The sequence below is a fragment of the Orycteropus afer genome, unplaced genomic scaffold (assembly GCF_000298275.1).
Source record: "Orycteropus afer afer isolate SDZICR_OR568_19922 unplaced genomic scaffold, OryAfe1.0 scaffold00008, whole genome shotgun sequence".
NCBI classification, from domain to species: domain Eukaryota; kingdom Metazoa; phylum Chordata; class Mammalia; order Tubulidentata; family Orycteropodidae; genus Orycteropus; species Orycteropus afer.
The window spans coordinates 7,116,666-7,135,909 of NW_006921595.1; the positions used below are offsets into that span (position 1 = coordinate 7,116,666).

Here is a 19,244-nt window from a genome sequence, read left to right on the forward strand (position 1 = left end):
AAAAATGAAAAAAAAAATCAAAAGGATATATTACATTGAGCAAATCTGCTGCAAATGACCTCTTTAAGTATTAAAACGCAAAGATGTCACCTTGAGGGCTAAGATGCACCTGACCTTAGCCTTGATATTTCTAGTAGTCTCAAATGCATGTGAAAGTTGGACAGTGAATAAGGAAGACTGGAGAAGAATTGATTATTTGAATTTTGATGTAGGTGAAGAATAGTGAATACACAATGCACTCTACCAGAAGAATGAACGGATCTGTCTTGGATGAAACACAGCCCAGTGCTCCTTCGGAGGGAGGATGCTGAGATTTTGTCTCATGTTCTTTGGACATGTTATCAAGGGTGACCAGTCCCTGGAAAAGGATATCGTGTGGTAGAGGGTCAGTGAAAAAGGAAAATCCTCAAAATCCTCAATCATATTGACACATTAGCTACAACAGTGGGCTTAAACATAGTGATGATTGTGAGTATTGTGCAGGACCAGAAAGTATTTTGTTCTGTTGTACATAAGGTTACAATGAGTCAGAACCAACTTGATGGCACTTAACAACAACAAAGTGTATGAAACATTTTTGAGGGACTGTGTGTGTATCTTTCTTGATGGTTCTTTTATCTATTTAAAAATAAAGGGCATAGATTCTCTTTGGATTGGTAATGTCAAGCCATTGATCATATATTCCCACTTTAGTGTGTGGTTCTGCACCCATCAGCTTTGTTGGGATTAAAAAAAAAAAAAAGTCATTGTTGGGAAGACAGAATAAGTTGCAATGGCAAGTATTGGTACTCTTCCAGAATAGATCTGGAATCTGTCTTCATTATTTGCAATCTTGGGTAACTTATTTAATGAATCTATACCTCAGTTTTCTCCTGTGTGAGAAGAATATATTATAATACTTTTCTTGTAGGGTTGTTGTGAGGATTAAATGAGTTAATATTACAAAGCTTGACAAGCATTTGGCACAAACATTAAAATAGTGTTTGATACTTATATTGTGTATAAGTGCTAGCTATAAATTCCTGTAGTTAGTTCCTATAAGACCTAGTTTCACATCTGCTGTACACAACTATTTGCCTCTCTAGTCAAATGACATAATGCCAGAGTCCCTCCTTTTTTAAGAAAAATTACTTTTTATTGATCTAATAACTATGAGTTAGGGCCACTGTAAAATTCTTAGCAAAACAGAGGAGAGGACCTTTATTAATTCACTAATTTAATAGAAGTTCTTGGGTACTTTCTATGTGCCAGGCACTGGGAATATAGCCCAGAACAAAATATCATTGTCCTTGCCTTTGGGGCCAATAAAAGGGATGTTTGACTATCAAAGCACACAAATGTGTGATTCCAGATAGTGTGAAGTCTAAAGAAAAAGTAGTCTTACTCGTTTTTAATGAGAAAATATGCATTACATTGGGTAAGGGGGCAGTTAGGACAGTTCTCTCTGAAGAAAAGACATTGAGACAGTAGAAGAATGGTAGCATTTATTCAGCTGAAGAATGAAGACAAAGGAACAATTTCCTGGAATAGTAGAGCCTTAATTTACAGGTTTCGAGAGAGTTCTCCTTTAGATCAAGAGGAGCACTTGGTAATTGATTCTGTCCTAAAAAACCTTCAAATTTCAACCAGAAATCTTACAGACATTGTCTCCATGACTTTAATTTCAGACTTCATCAGTACTATTAGTAGGTGAGTGTGGTGTACTAAATTACCTGGTATGGCTTTTCTAGTCATAAGTCTTTGTAAACTCCGTGGTGGAATTTGCTGTGAGCAACTGAGAAGTTCCTGATTATTAAAGTTATCCACCTGGGGTATTTCTGTTGAGAGTGGCACAAGCAATGTTCTGGGAAGTTCACTGTCTCTCAGGTGCTTAGAATTCCGGTGTTATGATTGGCTAGTTTGGCCACTCTGCCAGGCTCAAAAGGATGCCTCGTAGAGGCAGAAGTCTCTCTGACTGTTGGCTGAAAAGGATGTGCTGCTAAGAGAAACATGCTCCTGAGAGACATGCATTGCTGGGAAAGAGATGCAAGAGACATGCATTGCTGAGAGAGATACTGAGAGACACATACTGCTGGGAGAGAGACTGTGAGAGACTGTTGACTGCGAGACAACAGGCTGAGAGAGACTGAGCATTGTTCCAGAACTTGAATTGTAGCTTGGTGCTTCCCTATTAAACCCCATGATCTGTGAGTTCTGTGTGGCCACTGCAGTGAATTATCGAACCCAGCAGGAAAGTGGTGGGTGCTGCGGGAGGAACAGTTGGTATAAGGGTTGATTGAAGGGCTGGAGGGCAGCAGCATGTCTGGCCTTGCAGGAATAGGCCTTGGACTATTGATGGTAATTCTGTTTTCCTCTTGTGGGGTTGGAGGATGTCAGAAGATGTGGCCTCCCTGCCCCTTTAGCAGTGAGCAAAGAATATATATAGTATTTCTGTAATACAGTATTTCTGTAATTCCCTGTCAAAAATGACGTGACTCCTAAGAGTTAATTATTTACTATTTTTTCCTCTTCAAAAACTGCCTCAGCACTTTGTTATATTCAAATTGTAATTTTAGTAGAAGCTTCATTATGATATTAGTTGGCCTTGGCAACTTAAGGACTAAAACCACATCCAATTCAACATACTTTATTCTCCAGTGTACCATGTGCTCCTCTTTTTCCTCTTCCTTATGATATATAAGTGGGTATGAGGAAAGAAGATGGGTTCTGGAGAGCTGACCCTCCCAGATTAGTGAGGACCAAAGACTTCCTTTGCCTCTGGCTTTTAGAGGATTTCTTATCTGCAGCTCCCACTCCTACCCTCAACACACTGTGGGCAGAGTTCTTTGGGAAGCTGCGGGAAGGTCTGTCAATTTACACTGAGGATATAAGCCTGGAAGACAGGATCCTCTTTCTGCACTGTCTTCTCTCACATCTCTTGTTCACTAAGTGTCTTGACTCTAAAGAGTATTAAGTCTAACAGCAAGGGAGTGTAGGAGGATATGAAACTTGGATGAATGAAGTGGGAAGGATAAAAAGTGAAAAAGCCTTGGACTTGAGGGAAAGTATCCTGTCATCATAAAGTGAAAAATTTATTGATAAATGATTTATGTTGGCAAAACAGAAAATGTTGTAAACAGTGACAGTGTCATTTGAAGAATGCTACTTTAAAAGGTAACATTAACTTGGATGAGTAAGTTCTGAATTGTGGAATGACATCAAGAACATCATACATGAAGAAAGCGAGAGGTCTCATTAAAAAGACGAGAAAAGAAGAAAAGATCAAAATGGATGACAGAAGACACTCTGAAACTTGCCCTTGAGCAGAAATAGCCAAAGCAAATGGAAGAAATGACAAGATAAAAGAGCTGAACAGATTTCAAAAAGCAGCTCGAGCAGAAAAAGCCAATTACTATAATGAAATGTGCAAAGACTTGGAGTTAGAAAACCAAAAGGGAAGAACACACTTGGCATTTCTCAAGCTGAAAGAACTGAGGAAAAAACTTAAGCCTTGAGTTGCAATATTGAAAGATTCTATGGGCAAAATATTGAATGATGCAGGAAATATCAAAAGAAGATGGAAGGAATACACAGAGTCACTGTACCAAAAAGAACTGGTAGGTCTTCATCCATTTCAGGAGGTTGCATATGATCAAGAACCAATGATATTGAAGGAGGAAGTTGAAGCTGCACTGAAGGAATTGGTGAAGAACAAGGCCCAGGAATTGACGGAATACCCATTGAGATGTTTCAACAAACAGATGCCCCACTGGAGGCACTCACTCAGTTATGGCAAGAGATTTGGAAGACAGCTGCCTGGCCAACTGACTGGAAGAGATCCATATTTGTACCCATTCCAAAGAAAGGTGATCCCACAGAATGTGAAAATGATCAAGCAATGTCATTAATATCGCATGTAAGTAAAATCTTAACTGAAGATAATTCAAAATCGGTTGCAGCAGTATATTGACAGAGAACTTCCAGAGGTGCAAGCTGGATTCAGAAGAGGACGTGCGCCAAAGGGGCAAGGAGGAGCCATCTTTTGACCTCCTCTCACCCCACAAGAAGAAGACAGAATCATTATCAGTAGCCCAAAGCCTAATCTGCGAGGCCAAACATGCTGCATTCCTCCAGCCCTTTGACCAACTATTCTTCCTGCAGCAGCCACCACCTCTCTGCTGGGTTCGATAATTTGCTGCAGTGGCCATACAGAACTCACAGATTATGGGGATTCTTAGGGAAGCAACAGGTTACAATTCAGGTTCAGAAATGCACTCAGTCTCTCACAGCCTTCCATCTCACTTAGCAGCCAGCAGTCTCTCAGCAGCACGTGTCTCTCACGTCTCAGCAGCACGTCTCTCGCACTTAATTTATTTCTTAAATGTTCCATGAAAAAGAAAGTAAGTCATTCTGCTATAAGGCAAGGACAAGATTTGGAATAGGAGGACAAAATGTAGGTGAAAATCTTGAAACTTCCTGCCATTGTGCATAACAGTGCAGTGAAAGTATTAAGGGCTAAAAAATTCAAAGTATAGAGTTGACTCATACATTGTAAGGAGAGATGTCTGCCACTTCTCCCCTCTGTTTACCATGTCAAGTGACTGGTGAGGTGGCAGCCAGAGAAAACACTTCCCCACCCTCCTCCAAAGACTACATACAGAGGCCTGGCCAGTTGATTTCTAATGTCAGCTGTGCTTTCAGTGGGGGAATTTGCAGGAAGAATAAGTACCAAAATAGACACATCTGGATCAAAAACAGTGAACTGGTTCTAAAGATCCTCAGAAGTGTCCTTGAAGAAGTGCTGTGTCTTTTTTCAAAAGCACAACTTGGGGATTTATTGTTTTATGTAACTGAAGAGCTAGAGCGTGGTCTGACCTCAGGCACAACTGAGTTTAGCAGCACAGATAAAATCTAACATAGTTTTTGTCAGCCTCTTGGCTCAACTTTCCTTATGCAAGCTCCTCCCTTCCCTCAGGATACACGATGGTCACCTGATGTTCCAGATGAAGAAGTGCTTAAGAATGATGTGATCCTGGAGATTTTTCTTTAAGCTCTGACTAGTAGTAAAAAATACTAAATGGGTTATGAAGGAAATAAAAACTTTGATGTATTAAGTAAGTCTTATGTGATTGATTGTATTTAATCAGCTTATTTATGTCTCTAAATGATTGTATTTAATCAGCTTATTTATGTCTCTAAATGTCAACCTATTCTGATAGAGCATTTATAATTGGTTGAATTTATTATTTGTGCTCATCTCCATTAAAAAAATTGGACATTCTTCTTTCAGCATCCCTTATTATTTATATCTTTGTTTTTCCAGAAAATTCAGGTTTTACCCACAGTGTATCATTCAACCTTTAGCATCTTTTCTAAGAATGTAACCAACTTAATTATCAGGCCTTCATATATAAGAAATTATGAATCAGTAAATTGTGAATATGGTAGTTAGAACATAAGCCTGGGAACCAGACTTCCTGGGCTCAAATCTCTGCTTTGCCATGTGCTAGCTGTGTGACTTAAGGCAGATTACTTAACCTCTCTCTACTTAAATTTCCTCATCCTATAAAATGAGAAGGAGCTCTGGTAGCGTAGTGCCTAAAGCACTTGACTGCTAACCAGAAGGCTGGCGGTTCAAACCCACTAGCCACTCTTCGGAAGAAAGGTTGGGCAATCTACTTCCGTAGTGATACTGCCTTGGAAAACCAAGGAGGGGTCGCTATGGGTCAGGTCTGACTCCACGGCACACAACAACAACAATAACATAAAATGGGATAATAATACCTTGCTTGTAGTCTTAGAGCACGTGGCACATAGAAAGTGCTGTTACTGCTGCTAATACTACTACCATTACTACTGCTGCTGCTTCTGTTGTTATATCTGTATTTCTCCAAACTCTTCATTCCCTCCAACACCCCCCATACATGCGCACGCGTGCACACACACACATACACACTGTTGGCTGAATCACCAAATCCAGAGTGCCTTGGACAAGAATTGTAGATATACGCTTAAATGAAGTAACCCAAACCACTATTCTTACTCTATGATTAAAATTAAAACCAAACTAGAAAAAAGTAATTTGACTTCATCCTTGTTGAGAATCTATTCTATACTGTCTTTTTCTGTCCCACTTTTATTTTGTGGAATATTCTGATTTCTCTTTTTAAACCCTAGTGTCAGGGGCAAGTGACTTATGCCTCATTTTGATTGTCTAGCTCTGGTAGCATAGTGCCTAAGGCACCTGACTGCTAACCAGAAGGCTGGCGGTTCAAACCCACCAGCCACTCCTCAGAAGGAAGTTGGGGCAATCTACTTCCGTAGTGATACTGCCTTGGAACCCCAAGGAGGGATCACTACGAGTCGGGTCCGACTCGACGGCACATAACAACACAACAACAGGATTTTCTTTGGAGATCTTGCTAATGTGTGCCAGAAGTGTGGGGAAGTATGCACCGTTCCTCTGTGAGCCTTCAGGTTGAACTAGGCTTGACTGGAGTCTCTTTTCCTTTGTTTTCTCTTTAAAAACTTGGAAACCATTTTCTTGTTCCTGAGTTTTAAGGCTGAACATGTTTTGTTAAGTGATTCTCTTGGGATGTAACCTGGCATCCACTCAGGTCTTGTTAAATGAGAACTTTAAAAACCTCTTGCTGCATGGGCTCCAACATTGTTGGTGAAATGTTTTAAAATGTAGGCACAAAATGTTTTTGTCAGTTTTTCAAGTGTAATGTAATTTTGAAGTAACTGTCCTTTTCTACTTGGAAAGACTAAAACACATAGGAGTAGCAAATTAACAAGGTCATATTAATCTTGTCTCTTTGCAAGTGTCTGTTACCCCTCTACTTGGCTAACTTGGAAGCAATGCTGAATTTGTCTTAAGTGACTGTGTTGTCTGTAAGAGACAGCAAGAATTTTTCTTAATATAAAGCAACCATGTTAATGGTTGTTTCTTTCCATTGGATATATAAAAAGGAGATGCAGTTTCCGCAGATTACTTTTGACCCTGTTGACCACCCCGACCCCTGCAGCAAAGCAGATTTGGCTTTAATCTATCCAATCCCTTGCTCTTTATATTACACGTGTGCCATTGACACTTGTTGGCGTGCAGATCAATCAAAGTTAAATTCAGAGAAATTGGCCACAAGAATTCTTAAGGACTTTAGATATTGTGATATACAAGACAGCCAATCTCCTATAGTCAAAATTGAGATAATTGAAAAACTGGAGTCATTTTAACTCATGATAGTGAAAGAATGAGACAATTGGAATTGGCAAGAGATCTGTCTGGAACAGCCCCAGCAATTAGAACAGAGCCATTGCCCAGACTCAGCAGGTCAGTGACTGTCCATACATGTGAAGGTGTGAAGACTTGCATGGTTTGAGTCCTGCCTAAAGCACTTGACTGCTAACCAGGAGGCTAGTTGTTCAGACCCACCAGCTACTCCTCAGAAGGAAGATTGGGCAATCTACTTCTGTAGGGATAATGCCTTGGAAACCCAAGGAGGGCTCACTGTGAGTTGGGAAGGATTCGACAGCAGTGAGTGAGAATGCTACGTATCTATACTGAGTCATTGCAGAAGCTTCCTATCCTGTCAGCCCTTTTTCATAGGGGCTGTGTCAAGTCTCTAGATAGTGAAGATGGTTAATGGGCTTGGTTGCTGGCTGAAAGGTTGCAGGTTAGAGTCCATACAGAGACACCTTGGAAGAAAGGCCTGGCTGTCTACTTCTGAAAAAAGCCATTGAAGACCTGTGAGGCACAGTTCTATTCTGACACACATGGAGTCTCCATGAGTCAGAATCAACTTGATGACAACTAGCAACACCAATAAAAGGACTTACATTTGTGATAAAGGGGAAATAAATTTCTCTGCCTAAGTCTTTGGAGATGGAAACTCTTAAAGATAACCCAAATCACTGTTCTTGTTTTATAGACTAGGAAACTGAAGCCCAAGAGGTTTAGTGGTTTACACAGAATCACACATGACTTATGACTGAGTTGGAACTAAACCTGGGTCTCTGGCTTTCCAAATTAGTGTTCTTTTCCACTGATCCATGCTGTCTTTGCTTATCCATTTAATTAGGAAATGTAATTGAAATGACTGTAATTACTTTGGCTCCTGAAGGCTTTTGTATTTAGTGCAGACTAGTAACAAGGTTTGTTTCTCCCCCAGCTTTTAAGCTGTGGCCATGTTTTATCAGTCAATTATTTCAGAGTCTTAAAGTCATCATATTGAAGGTAAGATAATTTAAGTAGTGAGATGTCAGTCTACTTAGTAAACGTGCTTTCTGTGTTGCAAATGAGAGACTGTTATTGTAGTGTACCAGATGTATGTAGTAATTAGATATGGAGTAGTGGTCAGTACAGTGGTGACATTCCAGGTACCACTATAATAGTGTTTTTTTTTTTTTCTGGGCCTGTGAGCTTTGACATTACTTTCCAGTATAATTGATTGAATGGATTGAATTGTATCCCCCAAAATAAGTGTCCACTTGGTTGGGCCATGAGTCTTAGTGGTTTGACAGTTATATAATGATGTAATTTGGAAGTTCTGTAATGATGTAATCATCCCCCATGATGTGATCTGATGTGCTCTACCAATCAGTTGTCAAGTGATTAGGATGGGATGCAACACCCTTACTCAGGTCATAGTCCTGATGCTATATAAGTTTCCCAAGGGAAACTTTTTATCTTAGATAAAAGGAGAGAGAAGTGAGCAGAGAAGGAGGGACCTCAGTACCACCAAGAAAGAAGATCCTGGAAGGAAGCACATCTTTTGGATCTAAGGTCAGTGTGTTGAGAACCTTCTAGAGTTAGGGGAAGATTGATGCCAAGACACATGTAGATCTCCAAGGAATGCTGGGCCCACAGATGTTGACAAGAGACAAGGACCTTCCCCCAGAGCCAACAGAGAGAGAAAGCCTTTCCCTAGAGTTGGCACCCTGAATTTGAACTTCTAGCCTCCTAAACTGTGAGAGAATAAATTTGTTTGTTAAAGCCATTCACTTGTATTTCTGTTAAGCAGCACTAGATAACCTAAGACAAAGTTTAGCAGGACTCTGGCAACCCAGTCATCTCAAGAAGCAGATGCTGCGGATGCAGGGGGCTGATTGGTCACTCCATGAACTTGGTTGGCAGTTGCATGACTTGGCACTGCCAGTTCATGGGGTATGAACAGCTTAGAGGTGTGAACCACCGTTAGATCTGTGGACTAATTGTTGGTGCCCCACCCCCCCGGGCTCATCTCAAGGAGTTATCTAGATGGAATTGAATTTCCTTCAGTTTCCTCTCAATTTCTAAGAGAACCTCTGAAATTGACTCTTAGCCCTCATAGCTTACCCTATAGATCTAGAGAGGTAGACCTGCAATAGGAGAGGCCACTGAGAGGTAGCTATTGTTTTGCATTATGTTTATTTTATTTAAGTAAAGAATGAACAGATGGGAGCTCTTTAAGTAACTTTTATTTTTGATACAGTCTAGGAGAAGAGAATTATGACGTACAACTTTTTTTTTCCTTCATCTTATTAAGTTTTGTTTTTCTTGAGTGAAAAGAGGAATAGTTGCCTCTTTTTGAATCTCAGTATTTGAGGATAGTTAAGATTTTCTTATAACTTATGTATTTCTTTGGAACTTGACAGGAAATACTCTCCCTCCCCCCTCAAAAATTCTTTGTGGCAAGTGCCCATTATATATCAAAATAGACATCTTGAATTTACTTCATTGTGGATTCTGAGATGCTGCATTGCCTTCTAAATGAAGTATTGAACAAGAAAATACCCTTCATTGTTTTAGGATCTGACAAGTTTTATATCATTTCCTATCCTGTTCATAAGATACTTGATTGTCTGAAATTTTAAAGAATGACTTATGAAATTGCTTTATGTTAAAACTGCATTTATCTAGAATTTTATTTAGAAACTACAAGTCTCTTATGAAAAATTGAATGTAATGTTTCTAGCTCATAATATTTAGGTTACATACTATGTTTGACTTCCCATCCTTTCACTTTCATCAACTGCACATCAAAGACAAAAAGAAAATGTCATTTAAACTTCCTCCACATGAAAAGCAGAGGCATTCCCATTCCTAAGATGCTTACGTGTCAGCTCACACTTTCTAGTAGAAACTATGTTCAGTTTCTAATATTTATGTAAATCATTCTATGGAAAAGCCTTCAATTTTCTGCTGATAGTCCTTTATCTTTTTTTAAACAAAGAGAGAAGAGACTTTAGAGGTGCTTTGGTGACCCTTGAGGTGATGGATTCCTTCTATTAAAGGAGAATTTAAGTCAAAGAATGAGCTCCCTTGTCTCTGACCTCCTTTTTTGCTGACTGGCCAAGTGTGTCCAGGTGTATATGTGAGAGAAAGTGCAAGACAGTTGAGGGAGGGGAAGATATGAAAGAGAGTACATTTACCAACATAATGCATGCACACATACAGAGATAGCAATGGAGGACAGATAGAACAATGTTCCTTTACAGTATGGTTATGGTCATTATTGAAGTGGAATTGAGGGCTGAAAATGAGAGTGCCTTGATGCCTTTTTGTGTATCTGTGTTGTGTAGTTTCCACGTGAATTCTGGTAGCTCACACTGCCAGCCTTTGTGGTAGTACTCATAGTCACTGCAGGAAGGGCTTATGTCCTTGTTTTGACCTCTTCTTTGTGTTTTCCTTTAGTTCTTTGCTCTTATTTAATATTGTCGTATTATATTCTTCCCATCTGCTCATCATTCAGGCTTTCATAAATACAATTTTTCTCCTTTTGCCTTGTTCCCTACAAGCCCTGATGGTGCAGCTGCTAACCATAAAGTCGATAGGTTCAAACCCACCAGCCGCTCTCTGGCTTCTATAGAGATTATAGACTTGGAACCCCAATAGGGCAGTTCTGTTCTGTCCTCTGTTTTGTAGGGTCACTATGGGTCACAATTGACTCAATGACAGTAGGTTTTGTTTTGTTTTTATCTTACTCCCTTGGGTGGGCCATCATTTCCAGTTTGTTTGTGTGTGTGCCTTGTGATACCTTTTTGAAGCCAGGCCTTTAGAATTGTACAATGTGTTAGCTTGGTCAATTCACTCTGAATACAGTGCTTACAGCAGCATCAATTCCTGCAGAAACAGGAATTGTTTTCAATTCAGTTTGTATTCCTTGCCATTATCCTTCTGACTACCATTTCAGAGTTCTTACAGTGATGAATATGGACTTGTAGGTGCTTTTCTTGGTGCTTTTTGTGGGGAGGATCAGGATCTTATGATCCTGCTCATGCCACCATCTTCCCATAATCCCTGCCCCACCCTTTTCTGATACAGACTTAACTTTTGTTTCTTTGGTCTGAAAATAGAGACTGGAGGATGGTGCTGATTGGGGGTTGAGGTATTTTGCTGGCCACCAAATCACCTGTGAATCCTTTAGTTGGGCTACCAGCCCTGTTGTGATAAAATGTTTTTCTTATACTTAGTCAAAGCATGGATTAAAAAGTATGCTGTTTAAGAATCTAAACTGGAGGAACCCGTGAGAAGTGTGTCTGTTTCCAGGACTGTTGGGTTTTGCCCTTTTTCCCTCTGCTCCCTTCATACTCTTTAAAGTAAACAGTACTTTATTCTTGATTCCGTAGAAGCTGCATCTATCTGTATGTGTGCATAAGAAATGAACTCCTTATTTTAGGCAGCAAATCTTTTTTTTTAGTGTGTGAGTTATTTGCATACAAACATTAATTTTTGTTCACTGTCTTCTTACAGGACCTCAGAAAAAGTAGATCTCGTGTTCTAGAAGCTACTTACCTTTCAGTTGAAATAATGTGCCTTTGCAATTTTTTTTTTTTAAAGGTGGTGTCTTCTCCAGCAGATGTAGCTGAAAAAGCTGACAGAATTATTACAATGCTTCCCACCAGTATGAATGCAATAGAAGTTTATTCTGGAGCAAATGGAATTCTAAAGTATGTATTTCTTAACTGTGGATATTGTTGTGATAGCTCATGAATTTTATAGATGTCAGAACTATTAGAAAATGGCAGTTATGTTTATTAAACCTTTTCTATACTGTTTTCTTAGTTCTACAAGTGAATGGCATGGTTTCTCTCTCATTATAGAGGTTTTTTTTCTGGTGGCGTAATACCTAAGGCATTTGACTGCTAACCAGAAGGCTGGTCGTTCAAACCCACCAGCCACTTCTTGGAAGGAAGATGGGGCAATCTACTTCCATAGTGATATTGCCTTGGAAACCCAAGGAGGGGTCACTATGAGTCAGATCCAACTCGAGGGCAGTGAGTTTGGTTTGGTTTAACGTTAAGTATGTGACCATGTTCTTCCTCCACTAACCCACATTTGGGATTAAATTTTTTGTTCATGTTTCTTTCCTTTAACTCTTTTGCATTAAACTTATCAGCTGCCTTTTCACTTGTAACATGTTTAATAGGTTTTTAAAGCTTGTATTTTAAACTGTAGAGCTATTATATGCATAATTTTCTTATGGTTTGTAGAAATTGAGGAAAAAGTTGCTATGAAACACAAAGCCAAACTTTGGAAACCACCGTTATTTAATATTTTATTACACAGTGAAACCTGTGAGAGGTGGAACTCGATGGGACGGCCTTGTTTTTCTGGGTCTGTCAAGTTTTCCGCCTTTGACAGTGTGCAGCTTAGCAGCTTTTCTGTTGCTGCCTATTAGTGGAAAATATTTGAGTTATCCTCCTCAGGTTTCTGCCTGACATAGGTTCCAGCTTTTGTAGGTTTTACTGTATAATAAAAAGTTATTGTATGTCTTCTGGGTTAGTACATCTGTAGTGAGAACTTTGGGAAGTTCAAATTAAAGATTCATAGGAGCTCTTTAAGTAAAATATTAGGTGAGAGTTTCCGAGCCAGTGCCTATCTTTACTTGGCTTTGAGAATCTTTTGGTTAATTACTGCTTATTGCCAAACCCTTGTGGTTATGTTAGGATCCCAGTGGTTGCATTCCCAGCTTAATTTTCTGTTCTTACTGGTTCCTATTTCAAACGTGTTTTGTTCTTAAGCATCAGTAAAGAGCTAGGACAAGTGAGTGGGCCCTGTAGACTCATGAAGAGCTAAAAGAAGTGTTTAATTTCGTGAAACTAATACATGAATTTTGAGGCTTTTGGAAATTGAATTGTTTTAGAAAACTAGGAAGCAAAAGGACACTCAGATATTAGGCAGAAAACTGATAAGATAAATGTTTAGATTCCAGGGAAGGTTGAAAACACTTATTTTGGATGGAACCTGCAGGTCCACAGTGTGTGTGGTCCTGAGAAGTCCTAGCTGCCTCACTACCTAGTCTCTTCCAATTATGGCTCTGCTCTGCCTCTCAGGGGAAAGTTACTAAAAACTTGTGTGAAGACACAGCCCTACATTTATTAATATCTTTTACTGAGGAATACAGTAACTGGCTTCCAGAACAGTCCTGGCCAGGGAGTGCTTTCAGAGTTTGGCTTCCTCTTTAACTATAATTTGCTTCTCATGGGTGGTTCTTTCTGTTTTCTAGGATTATTTCCCCACTTCTAATACATGTCTAATTTTTGAGATGATTTCCCATTTGTGTTAAAGATTTAAGATCTTTAAAATATTAATATCATAGAAGGCTGGTAAACTTAATCCTTATTTTTCAGGTTACATAAAATGAAACTCTGTATATTGAGTAAACGGTTTCTCTTCTATGGAACGTACCTAAGCATTGTATATGAACCTGATCAATTCACATATCTAAAAATTGTTGTTTAAATGGTTTTGTGTTCTGTTTTTCTCTATAGTAAAATTTTGCTTCTATTTTTAGTAGTCTTTGTCTTTCCCTCTCAGTATTTATACTCAATTCTACTTTTTCAATCATAACTGTGATTATAAGTCATTTGGGTTAGTATATCTATAGTAAGAACTTTGGGAAGTTTGAATTAAAGGTTAGCCATAGCCCTTTAAATAAATTATAATACAGGTCAGTTTCCTAGTCAGTGAGTATAAGGGAACTATCTAGGTATATATTCTGTACTTAAGGAAAAAATGTTTTACTACAGCAATGCCATTTAAGCATTAATGTAAAGTCTGATATGATGAAAAGACTGCTTCCCTTTATATATATGTATATGGTAAATAAAGAACAAAAATACTTGATCTGCTGTGAAATTTCTAGGTTTATTTGTAGATTTGCCCTTCTACTTGTCTAATGTCTTAATTTTGTCTTGAAAAAGTTACAGTTTAGTTTAAGAGTAATATACCACCCAGATGCCAATGACTCAATTTCAATTGCTTATCTTTATTCTAACTAGTGGAAATGACATTTGCAATACTATTTGTTAAAGACAAATAAATTACTTTTTTAAGACCCAGTTACTTTACAAACAACATTAAATCCTATCAAATAGCCCTTTTAAAGTTAATAGATATTTTAAATTGCTTACATTTTAGCCTTACCTATATTACTAGTGGTTAGTATGTACTTCAGCTGAAACCATGTAGTTATACCGTGTGGTGGTATACACCAGAATTTATACCATTTAGTTTGATAGAATTTTTTTATTTGTTTGGGAGAGTTTAGGTTTACTTTGAACTATAATTGATCTGAAAATGAATGAAATTTTCAACCAATCTTACTAATCATGTTTTTAATACTAAACCAAAGATTTTCTTGGTATCTGGCAGCTTTTAGTAGCCTCTGATTCTATAGGTGATTACATGAAATATTTATTCAGAGTAATAAACTATAAGTATTTTTCTTAATATACATAGGAACGTGAAGAAAGGCTCATTATTAATAGATTCCAGTACTATAGATCCTACAGTTTCGAAAGAGTTGGCTAAAGAAGTGGAGAAAATGGGAGCAGTTTTCATGGATGCCCCTGTTTCTGGTGGTAAGTGGTAGCTGAAATATATACCTACGTACTCCTGTTTGTCAAAAGTAGCAATTATGGTTGATATCTCCAGTTATTTTTTAGAGCTGTTGCAAGATTCTCTCTTTCCTGACTCAAAATAAAAATGAAATGAAACAGATTTATGTTATTTAGTACTCTTAAGGTAGATAGATTGCTGGTTCTATTTTCAGATAAAAGGATGTCAGCCTTGAAGAGTCATGGATTTTTGGTCTAAATTGCTGAGGGTAGAGATAAATCTATGCCTTGAAAAACTTACCAGAACTGATTCAAGAAATAATTAGTTTGAATTATCTTGTAACTGTTAAAGAAATCGAAGCAGTGGTAAAACAGAAAAAAAATCTTTTCACTTAAGAATCATTAAGCCTCAATGGTTTTAAGGTTGAGTGTTACTAAAAGTTCAAGGAACAGATCATCTCAATTTGTACAAACATTTCTAGACAAGAGAAAAAGGGGAATTATTTCCCAACTCAAGATATGAATAAGTCTGGTACTTAAACCAGTCAAACATGATGAAAGAGAAAAAATTATAGGTCTGTTTCAGTCATGAATATAGAAGTAAAAATTTTAAAAAATTTTATTAGCAGACCAAATCCAACTATGTTAAAGGAGATCAAACATTAAACCAAGTTTTGTTTATCTTATGTATGTAGAGATGGCTTAATATTAGACAATCCATAGATATTATTCTCTATATTAGCATACTTTAAAAAATCATATGGTCATCTCCATAGAAGACAAGGAGATCCACTAATGAAATTGTAAAAGTTATTATGCCGGGTATTAATTTTGAGATGGAAGGATTGTAGGTTTTATAATTTTTAGTAATTTCCAAGTTTTCCAAAATTACTATGTAATCTGATAACATATATATATATGTGTGTGTGTGTGTGTGTATAGATATATCTGATAACATATATATATATGTGTATATATGTGTGTATACGTGTGTGTGAGGAGCTCTGGTAGCATAGTGCCTAAGGCACTTGACTGCTAACCAGAAGGTTGGTGGTTCAAACCCACCAGCCACTCCTCGGAAGGAAGGTTGGGCAATCCTACTTCCGAAGTGATACTGCCTCGGAAACCCAAGGAGGGGTCACTATGAGTCGGGGGCCGACTCGACAGCAAATAACAACAACAACAACACGTGTGTGTGTGTCTCTGTGTGTGTGTGTATAGACATATATATATGTACACATATAAAGTACACTATGAGTCGTATGCGACTCAACAGCACGTAACAACAAACAACATACATACAAAAAAAACGAAACTCCAAACTTGCTGCCATTGAGTCAGTTCTGACTCATAGCAACCCACACTGGGTTTCTGAGGCTGTAAATCTTTACAGAAGTAGATTTCCCCATCTTCCTTCAGTGGAACAGCTGGTGGGTTTGAACCACTGACCTTCTGGTTAGCAGCCAAATGCCTTATCCATTATGTCACCAGTATAGCAGTACACAATAGAATAGCAATTTTATTCCAATTATATTAGGTTGATTGTGGTATTTGAAATTAAAAAAGTAACAAAATGAAATAACTCCATTTTAATTTTTCATAAGGAATTTAATTGTCCTGTTTTGTTTTATATCCCAGACCACTTTTGGATATAGACGCAGGTATAAATAATTGTTAATTCTTTAAATTGTTGTATTAAATTGGTTAAGTAGGACTTAAGTACAAAAAATTTTATAATGTGGTATAAGCACTTTGATTATAAAATACTTATGAACAGTTGATGTTTCTTTATACAGGAGGAAATTAATAAGTGGTTTGATTAGAACAAGGGGATTCTGTGTAGTTTAAAATCAAGAATGTATGCATCAGGGTTGTATTCTTTCACTTTACATATTCATTCTCTATGCTGAGAAATAATCCTGAATTTGGACTATATGAAGATGAATGGGACATCAGGGTTGAAGGAAGAGTCATTAACAACTTGCGATATATAGATGACACAGCTTTGCTAGCTGAAAGTGAAGAGGATTTGAAGCACTTACTAATGAAGATCAGAGATTACAGCTTTCGGTATATATCACCCCCGACATAAAGAAAACAAAAATCCTCACAACTAGACCAATCAGCAACATCTTGATAAATGGAGAAAAGATCGAAATTATCAAAGATTTCATTTTACTTGGATCCATAATCAACATCCATGGAAGCAAGAGTCAGGAAATCAAATGACACGTTGCATTGGGCAAATCTGCTAAAAAGGACATCTTAAAAGTGTTTAAGACCAAAGATGCCATTTTGAAGACTAAGGTGTGCCTGACCCAAGCCATAGTATTTTCAATGGCTTTATATACATGTGAGAGCTGGATATTGAACAAGGAAGACCACAGAAGAACTAATGCTTTTGAATTGTGGTGTTGAAAAATAATATTGACTGTATCATGGATTGCCAGAAGAATGAATAGAGCTGTCTTGGAAGAAGTACAGCCAGAATACTCCTTAGAACTGAGGATGGTGACTTCATCTCATGTACTTTGGTCATGTTATCAGGAGGGACCAGTCCCTGGACAAGGGCATTATGTTTGGTAAAGTAGAAAGTCAGTGAAAAAGAGGAAGACCTTCAACAAGATAGATTGACACAGTGGCTGTGTCAATGGTCTCAAGCATAGCAACGATTGTGAAGAGGCACAGGACCGGGAAGTGTTTCATTCTGTTACACAAAGTGTTACTATGAGTCAGAACAAACTCAACTGCACCTCACAACAACATGTATTCTTTTTTGTTTTTTTAATTGTGATTTGGGTGAAAGTTTACAGAGCAAATACACTTTCCATACAGCAGCTTACATACACTTTGTCTCATGACATTGACTGTAATTTCCTACAGTGCAACAGCTCCCCTCCTACTTCCTCCCCATAGTCATCTCTTCCCTGTGTCCTTCCCTCCATGCACTCCTGCCCCCTGAGCTGTCTCCCTGTGCATACAGAGCCCTTCTATTCTCCCATGATTGAACAACATATATTCTTGCTGTTGGTTGATCTTCTTTTGCTTTAAGAATACAGCCTGAAATTAATACTTCATAAAGAGGAACACCAGTTTGACTTTTAAATGTTTTTTCTTTTAAAATGTGAATTTCATTTGTGAGAAAACTTTGAAATTACTCTTCTTATTATTAAGCTACTTTTCAGCTCTGGCTTGTAGTTTTAGAGTGTGAATCTGCTGATAGCACATTTGTGAATATGCTTCAATCTGAGCTATCTCTTAGATTGAAAGCTTTAGTGTAGTGTTGGTTTATGATAATTACTAGTTGATACACGATCATTATGAGATTGGCCAATATATAATAGAAACTTACTTATATTAATTTTTTCATAGGTATTATTTTCATGTTTTTAATATGGTAGATTAAAATGGCTCCACTCTCTGAATTAAAAGAAAATAGAGAAAACTTGCTGTATATTAAATAGGCTTGCTTGAAAATTATTATATTTTAACTAAATAAAATTAAATAAAAGGGATGTAGGAAAAACATGGCTTACAACTTTGCTGGGCCTGGTTGAGTGGCTAGGCAGCTGGGTGTAGTTATTCTCCAGGATGAGACTGGTAATCAACTCATGGTGGAAGCCACCGTGAGCAGCTGAGTAGCTGCCTTAGGGATATGGTTTGCTTCCAGTATGTAAGCAGCAGCTTTGAGAAAGGTCAAATGTGCTTTTGGCACATTTGGATCCTGAATTTGGTCGAGTTTTCATCTCGGTGGCCTGCCGTATTGTCTGCCAATCTTGGGACTGTTAATGGACTTGAATTAGTGACCTGCCATGTTGCTTGATAATTTGGAGACTGTGCCATTTTACTTATCGACCTTGGGTTTGTCAGCCTCAGCAATTAGCAGCTGCCTGAGTTTAGAGAAACCTCCAGCTTCGGTGGGCTGGGAGCAAGAGGCAGTGCTGAAGCCCAAAGTCGAGCGGCCTTCGCCTAGCCTCTAGAGCTTGTACTTTGAACTTGGACTTCTAGCCTCCTAAACTGTAAGAGAATAAACCCCTGATTGTTGAAGCCATCCATTTGTAGTATTTTTTTTGTTAGAGCAGCACAAGAGGACCAGGACACTAAGATAGTTTTAGATACCCAAAATGGTCCACAGTTTTATAGAGATTCTATTTTCATCAGTTATGGAATATTTAAGAAAATTTGAGTGAAGACCTTAAAATTCCCCCCTTTTTATTCTTTTCCCAAATCTCTCATCTGTCCTGGATCTCAGAGTTTTTTAAAAAATACTTGCACATCCAGGGGCAAGATGGCGGACTAGGCAGAAGGATTGCACAGACCCTCTTCAACAAAGAAAAGGGAAACCAATAAATACAGACACAGAAGATAATCTTGGACCCCTGAGCCTTGAAGGAAAGGATGCAGATTTGGACTAAACCCCAACTAGCAGAAGAATTTGCGTG

General features: G+C 38.1%; 1 protein-coding gene across 1 annotated transcript in view; it reads left to right on the forward strand.

The window, feature by feature from the left end:
- The window catches only part of HIBADH (3-hydroxyisobutyrate dehydrogenase), a 159,392-nt gene that overhangs the window by 17,673 nt on the left and 122,475 nt on the right, over nt 1-19,244 (forward strand). Inside the window, exons 3-4 of the mRNA XM_042781550.1 lie at nt 11,801-11,910; nt 14,705-14,826. Of these exons, the coding sequence (XP_042637484.1) occupies nt 11,801-11,910; nt 14,705-14,826 (232 nt within the window). The remainder of the gene's footprint in view (nt 1-11,800; nt 11,911-14,704; nt 14,827-19,244) is intronic.